Source organism: Amblyomma americanum, chromosome 7 (assembly GCF_052857255.1).
Source record: "Amblyomma americanum isolate KBUSLIRL-KWMA chromosome 7, ASM5285725v1, whole genome shotgun sequence".
Taxonomy (NCBI): domain Eukaryota; kingdom Metazoa; phylum Arthropoda; class Arachnida; order Ixodida; family Ixodidae; genus Amblyomma; species Amblyomma americanum.
In genome coordinates this window covers 115,513,105-115,528,482 of record NC_135503.1, presented here as the reverse complement: position 1 = coordinate 115,528,482, position 15,378 = coordinate 115,513,105, and the positions used below count along the sequence as shown (strand labels likewise).

At 46.3% G+C, this 15,378-nt stretch overlaps 1 protein-coding gene across 1 annotated transcript; it reads right to left on the bottom strand.

The window, feature by feature from the left end:
- Nucleotides 1–287: 287 nt before the first annotated feature.
- On the bottom strand, nucleotides 288–10,061 carry LOC144099494 (uncharacterized). Its single transcript, XM_077632844.1, has 5 exons — nucleotides 9,731–10,061; nucleotides 6,577–6,679; nucleotides 4,267–4,456; nucleotides 2,671–2,826; nucleotides 288–648 (listed from the first exon to the last, which is right to left on the bottom strand). Exons 1-5 carry the CDS (start codon nucleotides 9,905–9,907, stop codon nucleotides 444–446), a joined length of 831 nt encoding a protein of 276 aa, XP_077488970.1. The 5' UTR covers nucleotides 9,908–10,061; the 3' UTR covers nucleotides 288–443.
- Between the last annotated feature and the right edge of the window lie 5,317 nt (nucleotides 10,062–15,378).

Genomic DNA, 15,378 nt, shown 5'->3' with positions numbered 1-15,378 from the left:
CGCCTAGCGGCATCGGAATGCGATCGGCCCACGCGATAAACGATGGAGAAGAAATAGAACAGGGCCTTAATATTTTTTCCTGGAACTTTAAACTCTATATTCAGATAATTTGTCCAAACATTGCGCTTTTGCAACAATCAGATTTACTAAAGTCGGCGCGGTGTGGATTTTCGAATATTCGGAAATTCTCGAATACGAATATGAAACATATTCGATTCGTATTTGAAATTTCGAATATTCGCACACCCCTACTAAATACACAGGGAACCACACATGGACCATTGTAATAGTATTACGAAACATTTTTTATTGCAACAACTCATCACACAAAGAATAAAAGATCAGACAAGTTAAAACTCCTTATATCAACTTGCAGGGCAGTAAAACAGGCCGACTAAAAGAAGCTAGTCCAAATGGCTGGCTCCTGGCAAATATAAAGCCCGTTATTTCAGGACTGAAGGTACGGGCACATCTGACTTGAAGTACTCTAGGTTGGCATAGATGAGCACATTGACGAGCACCACGGCTGCCCCGATGGCCAGCTTGATGACAAGAGGGGACCAGCTCTTACGCATGGACTGCTGCTGCCCGCTTGATGCTTGCACGTGGTTGCTGCTGCGGCCCAGTTCCTGTTTATTCGCAGCCCCCCTGCACACAACGGAAATGTGTTGAAGGTCAGAAACCAGGCGTTCACAGCAAGTCTGACCTTGAGGTGACCCATTAAAGGGGTGTCACCGACAAATCCATTAAATTATTGCTGGTAAAGTCTGTTAGTTCAGCATAAAAATACTTGCTTACAGGAGAGATAATTGTATTTAAAAACAACATATTTATCCCTACCATGCAACACGAACTGGTGATTTCGGTAATGAAAAGCACTTGGTGACCACCATCGGGAAGTGAATGATGATTAGGGCCTAGGCCAAAACAGAGGGGAAAAGAAACGTCTATTTTGTTGGTGGAAACTGCTGACGACGCCGATACCTGTACTTCAATGATTGGCTTTGTCTAGCTTTTAAAAGTTCATTTTCAGTGAAAGCTTCTGTCATTAGAATTTGGTAAACTAATGATACCGGCCAACTTCAATTTGTCTACAATGTTAATAAAGAGTACCAGAATGGCTATTTAGCACCCATGCTGCCACCAGTCGGCAAACCGAAACTATGCTTCGGATGACACTGCTGGCCAGAGTGCCAGCAAGCACACATCAAGCTGGATTCGTCACGAGCTGGAAATGACAGTTGGCTTATGACGAGCCTGGGTCGTCCAAGTCCGGTAGGGGAGTTAAAAAAAATTGGCAGTGGCTTAGCTCTGCTATGCCAGGATATACATAGCAAGAGGCATGTTTCCCTGGCTGAGCTTGTTGTGGTCACTATGTTTAGCCATGAGAGACATTGGGCTCCACCTCGGCGGCCATGCGCCGTCTATTATGCTCGGCAGTCTGGCATCTCCGTTTGGCAAGTCATTCCTCTCTTTGTTCAGGCGTCTCCGCTGCTCTCTTCGCCTTCTTACGCTCATTCTCTCTTTGTTGAGTAGAAGGGCGCAAGATGAAAGACTTGTTCCTTCCCGCATGCTGCAGCGCTTACGGTGGGGAAATTAAAAAGGATGCCCTCTGCCGCTTACGTGGAATACTCCACTCCTTGACGACATCTCCATACACCGCCAACTGCACTGACCAACAATGTCTTCAGTAGCAGCTGCAACTCGCCTCTTCATTCTGCAGTCAAATTTGACAGATGTTTGAGTGAGGGCTTTTTTTCTTGTTCCAGGCATAACAGTTTAAATCTGCCCGCTCACGCGCCTTACCATTTGCCATACAACATGAATAGTTGTAAAGACAGCTCGCTGCACCTTGTGCTACGCTGTAAGCTGCATTCAGCAGTTGTCTGGCGACTGAGTACCTATACATACCGCTGGGTCGTGGGATGTGAATAGTCGTAGTAGGAGATATGTCATTGGGCGTCATCACTCTACTCACAAAATATTAGGTGCTCAAAACTGCACCGCATTGTTTTAAAGATAATGGTGCTAGGATAATGCACTTGATGCTACCAAGATTTTGTCCAACTGCCACTGCGGTGCCCACCAATATGCACACTAACAGACCTAGCTGGACTGTAGATTTCTTTTCTGAAAATTTTTCTATACGATTTGTTATTGTGGATGACTCACTTTACGAAAAGTTTTGTGCGGGGAGTGTCCATGCTAACTAGGTATATCTGTACTTCGGAGTCACCTGCTGCCTGCACTAAAGTTCAATATTCGCCATGCCAGTAAACACCACTCCAGGTTAGAAGAGCGTCAGTCATAATGCCAGCTGAAAAGACAGTAAAAGTAGGAGGTCGGCTACCAGCTGAAAATTCAGGCTCAGGTTTGTTACAAACCACGATATGCTATGAAAGGAAGGCATCTGACCTACTTTGGGGTCTGCAAGGGATCCAGTGCATGTATCAAAAAGATAATGTGACATAGGCGCACACAATTAGTACAACGCTTCTCAACAGATACCTCTCTCACACTGCTTGTGTACTGCCCCCAGCAACTGCACCAATCCTCCATTACGAGCCACGAGTGTGGCAATGATTAAAGAAGCCCGAGAGTGTTCACAGACACATAGCTCTCTTGTAACAAAAGCGCACAGGCATCCCGAGAGCAAGTATCAATGCTCACATTCTGGCACGCAGTGATGCTTGCAGGGGGGCACTGGCTTGCGTGAATGTTGCACTCGTCCGGCTTGTCAGCGGGCTCTCAACGTCGTCTGTCGTGCCGAACAGTCCACCGCGGCTGGCGGAGAAGCCTGGCCGCAAACCAACACCTCCAGAAGAGCTGAAATTGCAAACAGATGGCAAAGGCTGGAGTGTCGGTCTGCTTACGAAGGCAGTTCAGCCAATGATATGCACAGCTTGTATCACAGCTGGACTGTGCCACACTGCAGTGTCCAACATTGCTAAACTCTGAACAACGGTCTATTGAATCAAAGACAATTTTTTGCAGCGCAATGGCAGCTTGGCCAATGAGTGCCGTGGCACAAAGTGTTTGGCCAATACGAGGTCAGCAGATGTGCAAAAGCACTTCTAGCTGCACCCCCCAGGTTTCAGCAGTGTGTATGTGTACGTGTGTGAAGCATCAGAGTAGCAAGTGTAACTGGGTCCAAGACACCTCAATCACCCTGTGAGTAGGTGGTGGCGCCCACCTACAAATCAGGGCAGTTATGTGCCTTTCCTTTTCTTCAAACCAGGGGAAAGTTTAGACTGATTTTGAGGAAAGGAAAGGCAGTCAAATGACTCCCTGGGTCAGCGGACACCTGGATCCCTGAGGTAGTGGTGGTGGAAAGAACCGTGGTTTTGCACAATATTTCATGCTATGCAGCGCTAAGCTACCAGCCTTTTTTTTTTTCCCCAGCATTCTGCCCCATAGAAGCTGAGCAACAGGTCAGGGGAAAATCTGCAACCATCGGTAACATGTGGGTGCTCACCAGCACAGGGGATCGAATCTCGCACCTCTCACATACAACAAGGCAGATGCTCAAAGCAAAAGCAAGACAGCACTGCCAGGTACCGAATATGCCAGGCGACAAGATGGCAATGATTCCATCGGGTCGGTGAACTTGGTACAACTTACACAGCCACTTGTTCTCTTTTAGCACTTAACTTTGCTGTTCTGATTGCCATAGACACGAATGTACAATTTCACTAAACAACTGCAGACAGACAGTTATGCAGTGTGCCACTAAATAAAATTTTAATGAAGTACTGCAGCCACCTCCACTGGGCCTCTTGATGAGGTAAGGTACAGCTACAGCACAAAATAAGTGCAAAACTTACACACAGACTACAGATTGGTCATACATAGAACTAATGACCAAGTTCGCCACTTGCACCTTGTGAGACATCGTGTGCAGTTAAGCAGCTTACTGAATGAGTAATGGCCAATAGACCACATCGGTGGCTTAGTGGTTTGTGTACCATAGCAAACGGGCATTTCATTATTACAGCACCAGCCTCAGGCATGCTCGTGCCTACCTGCTACCTTTAACCCAATGCCTCCCACACAAACAAGGCATCTGCTTATCACTAAGCACGGCTACAGTGGTGTTTAAATACAGTCTGCAGAATAATGCCACGAGCACCAGGAAGGGGTAAAATTACAAGGTGCGTGCCTGTAATTTGTTCCCCGAAAAGGACAGAGGTGCTGATCATTCAATTTCAGACAACGGAAACAAAAAACTGCCCTTCAGACGAGTTTGCACACCCAAAGCCACCATACCTCAAGCCAAGTCGCGATACAGGAACATCCTGCAGCGGGGTGCCATCGTCGTCGTCATCATTCTCTGCCTCCTCCTCCGCAGAGAACTCAGCCGCTGCGCTGACAGGCTGGCTAGGTGGCTGCTGTGGTGGTGCGTGCTGGCTGTTCAGGTACTGCTGCAGCCGCTTCTCATACACGCCCCGCGTCGTTTCTGCATGGCCCCACCACACCACACAAAATGATTGTGCCGTTCACGGAGGCAGAAGACTGGGCAGGACACCCTGCCTTCGGACAAAAAGCACATTCGTCATTCCGCCTTTCGTGCACGGACGCCCTACACACGAATGTCACGACCCGATGAAGCATGGTTAAAAGTGTCCAAACATACTCTCACAGCCTGCAGCTGTGGAAAGTGCGTGCTACGTACGATTGGTTACGCAAATGAGATGCAGCTCCTCATTGGCTGCAGCTGTTGTGAAGCACGCTCGGATTGGTTGAGCCAAGCGAGGTGAGAGTGGCACCCGCTACAGGTGGTTACAGTCTTCCTCCATGCAGCGAGTCTGCTCCTGTTCTCCTCCCCTACATTATGAGGCAGTTTTTCAGCCCTGTTCTTCGGGGTCAAGATTTGCCACACAAAGTTCAGCAAAATTGGTGACAGATCAAAAATAGATTTTCACACAAAAAAAAGGGATGTGTTCATTGAAAAACTAAAGCAAAATACTTTTTCCCAGTGTTAAAGTTTTGTGCACGAGAGTAAGACGTGGTTTATTGTGAGCTCATCTCCGCATTTTTTACAAAACGGTTCGACCTTGCTTTGTAAGAAGTTACATGTGTAAGGTGTGTGTGCCCAATAGGAAGATCGCATAAAATTTGATGAAGCGTTCTTGACGACTGCATGATTTCCATTCTTCCAAGATGGGCCCTACAAAGTGCTGTTTGTTTACTTAATCATCACGAGTAGCCTGCCTTTTATCCTTCAATTTATTGTTTATTAATTTCGTGCAGTCTCTACACGGCAGCTTTACCCTTCTGATTTCACTACTGCGAGCTTGTGTAGCACATGTACATAAGTCGGCTCTCATTACAATCTATCCTGACATGGCCTAGAAACCAGCTGAATTTTATCATATAGCCTTATGTCATGACTTTTTCTATGTTGTGTATGATGCTTCCGACTAAGGGTTCAACAGCATTTCTTGACTCTAGCGCTGTGAATAGGCTCAGAGAATCAGTGAAGAGTATGCTGCTTGCTATGTTCTCATTTATTATTTTGTCTACAGCTACACACACCGCATAACATTTGGCAGTAAAAATGGCTGCAGAATTCGGCAGCCTCCATGTATTTTGTTTTACAGCACTTACGACGTAGTTTGCGACGTAGCCATCTGCATAAAACTAAGTGGAGTAACGCATTTTTCTTGCAGTGCGAGGTATTTTGTAACATGCGTTCATGAGATGGGTGCTTTTGAAAGTGTGTTAATGTAAAGTCACAAGCAGCACGAGGGCTGTATCATACTGTGGATTATTACAGAGCAGTGTTCTGGATGTGCACTTAGTAACTACGGGATAACGGACACGTTTTGGCAGGGATCTTATTTTCAGTATATATGTGCATGTAAGAATTGTTCTCCTGCCTGCAAGTGGCGGTTCGTTTGTTCTACATAAAGACTACTTATAGGAGATGTTCTGCATGCAGTAGCTGAGAGGTGCAAAATTAGGTTAGGCAGTTGGCCTAGTCGGTTAGCTATGCAGTCGGCTCACAGACCTATGAACTATGCACCATAATCTAAGCACAAGCGTACAACAGAGCGAAAAATGTGCGAAAGGCATGTCCTCTTGCAAGTAGTTGCACTTGCATTGGCTATGGAGAAAGGAAAGAAGCCGTTAAGTCACATTTTTTGCAGACTTAAGTGAGGGCTACAGCAGTCAGTTGGCTCCTCGTTACTGTGCGCTTACGCATGAGCCGCTTGTGCTGCGAAGACCGAGGCGAGTAGATGATCTCGCACTGCCTTATGGGTGATGCAGACAACGTCACTATGTGATGAGCCAAAGAATCCCAGTAGACTTTGCAGAAACATGCGACTTTCGGCACACTTCTCTTCATGCAACTTTACAGCGAGGGCATCTCTTGGCCTTCCCTTCCTCCGCTGCATTGGCCTCAGAGTGTGCCGAGAGTGTTCCGCACTAAGTGACCCCACAACAATTGCAACCAGGATTCCGGGAGGAAAACACTAGAATGGGAGGGGGCAATCAAAAGGCAAGTACAACTCCTCTCATGGTCCAGCAGGGGGACTGCTACGCATTGGCTAACAGGCACAGGCGAACACTCACCAACTATGGGGCCAACTGGTTCGCCAAACTCCTGCAGCTTTGTGTAGAGCTGATCATTGGTCAGGGAGCGCACCCCGTGCGACACCTCCACAGGAAGGCTGTTCTGCAGATAGAGACACCAACAACAATGCCATTTACTGTACATTTGCCCAGCTATGCCATTTCTATCAAGTAATGGTTTTGTAAGTGCCAAGCAGTACTGCCCTCGGGCTACAGTCATAATGCAGCGGAAGGCTCTCCAAGTACACTGTATACAGGCCTTTTTGCATTTCATTTTCAACAAACTGAGGCTGATTGAACTATTACCCAAGGTAGTGTTCCAACGCAGTAGACTCGCGATAATTCAAGCTGATAATTCGTACTTTCAGTTAACTCGAACAAACAGCAAAATTTTGTTTGGCTAGCGACATTTTCGATGCATTTTAAAGTCTCTTAATTCGTACCGTGGATTCACTTAAATTCAAACTTTTTGGCTTGTTCAAGCGCTCCTGGCGAGCAAAAGAGCGGCAGCTGAGGTTGGATGCGCCAGTTATGTTGTGCCGCGCGAGCGCCCGCCTCCGCATAGTTTCAGTTTCTGAGCTTCGCTACGAGCCTGCGACGATATCTGCTATCGGCCATGCACCAGGGAGCCAAGGCCATTTGAGCACCGGTCCAGACGCTGGCTGACGGGTCACTGGTATTTTTTTTTTCTTTTTAGGTGTCGCGCTGTTCTGGCGCAAATGTGTGTTTCCCTCGATTCCTTCAGCGTGGTCATGTGTGCCGATGATGTGCGGTCATCACGAGCTTCTCCTTGTGTGGAGGCCCCACCGGTAATGCACCGCAGCTGTGGAGGAGGCCACGGAAGGCTTTGCTATCTTTGGAGCAGTTGTGCTCTGATAATCCCGACATTGGGCGTGCAGTACACCATGACGGAATTGAGAAAAACTGCCACTGCCACAAAGCAGGCGACCATTGATTATTCTTTCATCAATAAATTTGCTGTGGTGCAAAACTGCTTACTGAAAGTTTTTTTTGTACCCATTTGTCTATTAGAACTTCAGATAATTTGAACCTTTTCTCCAGTCCCCTGAGGTCTCTATGTGGGTTTACTCTATGAGAAATCAGTGCATTACTGAAAAAATTTTTTTCAAAAACACAACCAGTTGGAGACCGCTAGTTCAGTAAAGACGCCAGTGCCTTTCACCCACATTTTATGTTGTGGTAAAGCCTTTAGCTATGTTTGCACAGAGAAATAGTTATAAGATACTGTGCATGCTTAGATGTCCATAAAACAAACCATATTTAGTCATGGATCACTTTAAGGTGCAATTCTGATAATTTTAACAAAAATCTCTGGGTCAATTGGAAGTTTAAACAAGTCTACCATATTACACTAAGAAAGAGAGACAGAAAACACTTTCTTGGCAATGGGCTTGCCGCACGAGGTCATGTAGGTGGCCAAGCTGGCCCTCGTGCAGCAAGCCTGCTACCAATTTAGTGGCTGACAAAACGAAGTTCTGCGCACCTGAAAACCAAGTGCTCCACGGTCTGTGGTTCAGTTCTACAGGCAGCGCATAATATATCCACTTCTTTAAATTGGGCCCTGTACGTTTTTCATTCTGTCCTAGCTCCGAAAAGAAACGAGCTGCCCTGTTTTCGTGTCCTATATATACCTAGCACTGATTTTCCCTGCATTGTTTCCTTCCACACCATTTTTTCTGCCTCCCTTACCTCCGTTTTGAACTAGTATTTTGCTCAGCCCCCTCCCTCACCTGTAGGTACTTCGTTCTTAGCTTTTGGGTTCTTTTCGCCATTTTGTGTTAACACTTTTCATGTAGAGATACTTGTACACCTTTCTTGCCCACCTTGTTTCTCCATTTCGGTTAGTCTCTGATCATATTTCAGTTGGCCGATTGCCTCGAACGACACTCAGCCCATGCCTCCCAGGACTCCCTCGTTCGGAGTGTTCCCATGTGCTCCCAAGGCTAGCCTTACTACCCTTCTTTGTCTATTTCCTAGACTTGATTGTATTTCTGATTTCATGCACAGGACTGCATTTCCAGATGCGAGGACTGGTACCATGATTCCCTTACATATACGTTTAACCACCTCATATCTATTATAGTTCCGTAGTGCTCTATGCTTCATAATGTCTGAATCCTATTTCCCTTAGTCCTTCAGAATCATGCTCTTCCAGATAATTTTCCCCTTCATTGAGCCATATGCCTAGATACTTATTCACATGGTCAATCTTTCGTGTCTCGTATTCCTAGTGGGTCTCCCCCCTCTGAAAACAAATGGAAGTAGTTTTCTCAATGTTGCCCACATACACAGGTGCACGGGCTCCAATCGGCTCTGCGCATTTCAACACTCCATTATCCGAACTGCGAGTTTCCACATTAACGAGGCGTAAATGCTGTGAAAAGCAATGTTTGCCAATTTCTCGTGCCGGGCTGTGCCTGCTGTGGAAGTAGCCGCCTATAACAGTCAATGGAAGACGACGGATCGTTGGGATCAGCTTGCAGCAAGATGCTACACGGCGCGAACTTTTTTACCACACTCGCCGTTCGCGTTTTATTCGCGCAGAACCACGTGCAGAACTTGTGTCAAAGTTGTGTCACGATAGCTGCTTCAGATAAAAGATTTACCGACAGAACGGTTTGCGCGCGATAACTCGACCGGGCCCCACTCTACTTGCTACCGCGGAGGTAAAGTGGGGGGTCCCTTTCGGCTCTTTTGTGAAAAAAAAAAAGTGCTAAACTGAAATGCCTGTGCAAACAGGCTAGCATATTATGCAGGGCGCAACACTGCACATATCTCGACAACAAGCATGCGCCGTCAGATTGCGCTGATAAAGTTCTGACACCGTTCCCGCGGTCTGTCCACTCTTGCTCACACCTGTACGCCGTACTGTTTATCTAGCAGCGACAGCTCAGCCATGCAACGCATGAACTCGGGTAACCTCAGCACCAACAAACAATAAAGCGGCAGCGAACTGTGCGACTTGGCAAACTGCCACTAAATTCCCTTTGCTCCGACTCGCAACAGAGGCAGGCGTTGTACTACCTGACGCACGCTACCAGCTAGACAACCATTTTGAAAGCGGCGCCAATGGCTGCAAACTGCCGGCGAGACGCTGCAGTCCAGTTCCGGCCGCAGGGGACTGCAGACATACCTTCGAATCCGCCTCTTCGTCACTCGAAAAGTCCATTAGGTCGCCGCGCGTCGTATCTGATCCCGGAAAGTGCTGGCGGTAGAGTCGCACGATCGTTTCCTTCGGGTAGCTGGGTAGCACTGCGACGCCTTTCTGTTGCAGCTTTTCCACGAGGCTGGCCTTTGTCAGCGTGGCCATCTTTCTTCTGGTGCGGCCTGCTTTGCGCGAGTGGTAAACAGCACAGGCAGCCGGCGCAACAGAAACACTACAACGAGTTAACGCACCTGGCCGGGCACACTATGCGTGACGACTACACCCAAACGTGCGTGGCTTTTCTTTATGGCGATAATGAACGTTGTTGTGACGTCTGCGGCGTAGCTGAATCATGCACTCCGTAGTTTCGCACGCACTGATCTTGCTGATCTCGCTGATGGCCAACCTTCGTCGCTGATCACCAACAGATAACCTTCTGATTAAAACAGCGCGCGAAAACAATTGCGGGTTATTTCAGTTAACGCTTGACCAACGCCGGTTTTAGAATATAAATGCAAGGGTAATGAAAGCAAAAAATTTAAAAATGTGCTGGTTAATCACGTGACTTTTGTTTAAATAGCCCATGTAGCATGCCATGTATGTAGTACCGGTAGTCTATGTGCTGCACGCTGCCGCAGAAGCCCGCCTCATGCGCCCATGGGCACGACTTGGCTGCCTTCGTTACTTTCGCAGACATCTGCTTCCTTGCAGTGACTGACAGCCGCCGAACGCAATGCAAAACGCTGTGCTGAATGGGAAGTTGGAAGAAAGCCTTTATGGTAAGTAGGAAGTCGCTTCACAAAGGCAGAGTTTTTCTAATGCAGGCCAACTTTAATTACAAGTGAAATAAAAAGTCATCTCAAAATGTTTTATCCAAGAAGTTGCAGCGCGCATCATGTTGAACAACTTGAACGCAGCGACACTGCTCCTTTTTTGTTTTCCCATCGTTTTGCTAAACATTTTATTTGCGGCAGCGGGACACGTCTTCAAGTGCCGAAAAACGTAAAAAAGATGCACCTACGTAGTTACAATATTATTGCTTCTATAATAATATTGAACTATCAAACGATATTCAATGTGTTTTTATATCTCGTGCCTGCTTGGTGTTCTGTGTGCTTTGCAAGCACGGGTGTCGAGTTCGGCTAGACCGCTCTTGACGGGTAAAAAAAAAAAAAAACCGGAAAATTGTTGAGCCTTGAAGCCTTTCTCATCGGTCAACTGCCTCATGATACTCCTTGAGGCAACTTTCAATTCTAAACCAGTTTCTGACTCCCCCCTCCTTTTTTTTTTTCTACAAAACTAGTCGAAGCTGCTTGAAAGTTATGTCATTCAGTTCCTAGTCATTCCGAGTGTCATTGTACCATTCATATGGCAAATTTTTTTTTCATTTACCTTTTACCGGAAAGGTTGACAGCTTGTGCCTTATAAAGGGTTAACGTAATGGTGCTCTTTAGTTATGCTTGCAGAACGGCTGTTTTGAACCCGATACCTCCTGTTCATAACTAGAGGTGGGACTTTTCGGTTTAAACCGAAAGTAGCCAACCAAACTATGCCGATTTCAGTTTTTGAAATCCGGTTTTAACCGAAAAAGGTCAGTATTCCTGGCATACAAGGTGTAGCTAGCTGGCTGTTGAATGCGAGTCAACCTAGTCAGAGTTAAAAATAACTAAGTAGGTCATGATGCAACGATAGTCTTGTGGGTAAGCAGCACAGTTTTCCAATCTGTGGGTAAGCTTAATTAGCTTAGACGTCTCTGCAGACCGGGAAGCATCATCACCTCCTTGTTGCTTTCTGACTAAACACTCTTTGTTCACTATCATCACCTGCTTAGAGCAGTTAGTCGGTTAAGTAGTTTAATCAGCTGCACGTCGGACACTGACATGAAACCGGGCGTGGGCTTTATGAATAGGTATGTTCTGGCTACCGTGACGATTGAGCGGCAGTTCCATCCTTCCACCACTGCCATCAACACACAGACCACGTGATGTCCCATCCTAGAGCTCACCACAGCGTGGTGACACAATGATAACACAACAAACCTAGTTCTTAGAAGGGAACTTCCACTTCCGTTTTTGTCTGCCGGCTATCTCATTCAACTTGAGTTACTATATAAAGACTACAGCAATTTCTTCTACAAGCAAAGCTCCAAGCACCACCATTTGAACATCAATTATTGGTAAATAAAATGTTCAGGATGACAAAAACACCAAGATAGACTGTGACTTTTCGCCACACAGATTTGTGACAGTAAGTGGCTGAAAAAATTCAGCATTTCATTCGTTGAAAATTATATTTTCCGAAACAACAATTTTTCGTCTTGAAGTGAAAACCGAGTAAGCTGCACCTAATTAAAAAAAATAAAAACTGAAAAGTCCTACCCCTAGGCATAACAAATATGAAACTGTCTTAAAAGTTCTTGAATGGGAAAAGTATTGCTGGATAACTTAACTAAGAACTTGCAACTGACTCTTTATGGTTGACTTGAGTGACTTTTGTTTTATTTTTGTCGTTTGGGTAGTTATGTGAGCCACGGCAATGGGCAAAATTTTCTGCAAACCCAGAAGCAAGCAACAGTGGTCCGGCAGCCCTCGGCTCATCACGCGGCGTCTTGTGGTTAGCGCTTGAGGAGGAAAGCGGCTTTCAAATCTCGAAAAAAATCGAATTTCAGAATATGCCAGCTTTCGTATCAGTAAGGTCTCTTTTAAATATATTCAAAAAATTTCCCCTGAAAACAGCCCAGAAGTGACTTTAAAAAGCTTTTGTGACCTTAGGTAACATAGACTGGCTGAAATCTGTAAAATGACAGTTTTTTCTTGACTGTTTTTCGACTGAGTGCTCTGCTTGCAGAATGCATAGCATAAAAATGGCTTCATGGATTTTCATGCGGTTTGTTGCATTGTGTTCCTTGATAAATTCTCTATTTTAAATTTTATTTTCATTTTTTTCACTGTCACTAATTTAGCATGATGATTAGGAGGATATTATGCAAGCGTGGATACAACATTGCGTAGAAAAAAAAATTTGGCTCCTAAAAATAATTGGCGAATGTCACTGCATCAAACATTTCTTTGGGTAAAACTTAAGTGCGACTGCAGGCTCCTACCATGCGTGTTGTCACTCTCAGCTTCCTGTAAGTTTAATTTAGCAATGTATTTAAAAATTTACGTCAGAACTCTTTAAGATATTTCTGTGAAATTTTGTTTATAGGCATTCAGTGGACTTTGCAATAAGCATGCCAGATTTCAATGCTCTACACTAAAAATGAAAAAAATTTTGCCTGCAACCACCTAGTCTTCCATTTAAATGAGTTCTGGTTTGGAGGAGAGGGGGGGGGGGGGGATTAAAGTCAGTGTGGGAAGCTTTGAATTTAGTTATGTCTGCAGCGGGACCTTGTTACTTTACCTCTTGAGCTAGAACTTCCGTCCTTTCTTTTGTGCTGACATACGAATGAATGTTTCTCATGCACTCTGATTTGCACCTTATCTTCACGTATATCATGCAGGGGCCTCTATCGCCATCACTGTAACAGGGAAAAAACTGCCAGCTACTCATGACAACTCACAAGTGGTGAGTCTGTTCCATGACATTTCGTGTTTTCAGACACATCTGAGAATGCGTGGCACCATTTCAAAAGTATTCTATCTGAGCAAGAATGTGCAGGAATAATGAGAGCACAGCCTGCAGCTGTAGTACAAACTGTTGGCTGTTTTCCATTTTTCTAATATCCCAGCTGTTTAGTAAAGGGCACCACGTGTAACAGAAATGATAATAAACCTTGCAACTCTCTGCATTGTATGCCTGCTGTTAAAAGTTTGCAGAACACATTGGCAAAAAGTTTTTTTTTTTTTCATCAACTTGTTGGGCGAATTGGTAACGGTCCGAGACTGACGAGACCGTCCTGTCTGTGTCTTGTGATTCATTTCCTAAACTTTTGACAGTGGGTGTGTCCACTCAGCCAGTTGTGGGTAGAGGGAAAGAAGTGCAGATGAAGGTACTAATACACGCACTGTTAGAAGCACTACTGCGCCAACATGTGCGGTACAATGACGAAGGGAGACTAGGCATGCTTAGACTCCCAGCTCTGTTTTGTTTAGACTAGGCATGCTTAGACTCCCAGCTCTGTTTTGTTTAGAAGGAACATCTAATACAGAGGTGAACAGTGAATACAGGGATGAAACAAGCACATGCACGCAAGTACTTGGCATCCACAGTCATGTTGGTGACAAATTTTATTTGGTGACCAGGGGTGGAATTACGGATCGCTCTCAATTGAAACTGTCTCAAAAACAGTCTCATTTGCCCCCCTCCTATTGGTTGGCCGTGGACGGTGGCCATTTTGATTTTTTGCATCACTGACTGACGTCGTAAACGGCCCCAGAAGTGTTGACGTTGCCCACCTAATTATGCGGGCAGATTGAGACGATTTTTTGAGACTGGGAAATGTAGTCTCAAAGCGTTCTGAGACAGAAAATGGCGGCTGTTTACTTCGCCATACACGGCTGGCCGCCTGAGCAACGGCGTAGGAGGGTGCACGAAGACGGTTTTGACTTGCCGGACGAGCTGTTTCGACGCCAATTTTGACTCGGGAAGGAGACTGCACAGTGGCTGTGCGACCAACTCGCCGATGAACTGGGAGGTGCGCGGGTGACACTGTCAGTGCAGAGAAAGGTGTTGTGCGCGCTGCGCTTCTTCGGCACCGGCAGATTTCAAGGCGCCGTGGGCAATGAGGGCAACGTCGGGATAGCCCAGCCCACGGTCAGCAAGTGTGTGCGGCGGATGTCAGCAGAAGTAGTCAAAGTGGGGTCGCGGGACGGTTGGGTGCGGTTCCTGGCGAGCCCGGAAGAGAAAGCGGCGGCGGAGGAGGGCTTCCTTCGCCACGGCAGCATCCCCGGCGTCGTTGGGTGTGTGGATGGCACATTTATCGCCATCAAGGCGCCGTGGGGCGATGCTGCACACAAGGCCGCCTTTTGCGGTCGTAAGGGCTACTACGCCCTCAACACAATGGTAGTGAGTACGCTTCGCTCTCCGTTTTTGACTGCATGTTCGGCTGCAAGCTCGGGCCTTGGTGGCGGAACTTCACAACTAACCTTGTGGTGTGCTTTCTCTCAGGTGTGCGACTCCAACCTGAAGATTATTGCTGCTGACCCCCGCTGCCCGGGATCGGACCACGACGCCTTTTTGTGGCGTTATTCGTGGCTGCGCCAGGAGCGTTGAGAATGCCTTTGGAAGGCTAAAAGCTCGTTTCAGGTTCTTAATGAAGCGCATGGAATGCGATGTCAAGAATGTGCCAATTGTGCGTGCGTGCTGTGTGCTGAACAATATCTGTGAAAATTTCAATGACTGCATATCACAGCAGTGGCTGAATGAAGCAGAGCTTCAGGACACACTGCATGAGCAACCCTCACATGCAACGTACATGCAAGTTGCAAGTGGAGTAGAAGTCAGAGGCGCTGTTATTAAATATTTGCAGCAAATCGCACAGCACTGAAAAGAGCAGTAAAAGCACATGCTTAAGTTTTATTCAAGAAATCTGCCAGGAGGTCCACCAGTTTCTCTTGTGCTGTTACTTGCGTCTCCCTAAGCGCCCGCTCATCTTTTGAAACCTCATCAAGGGCTACAGTAAGTTGTCTTTGTTG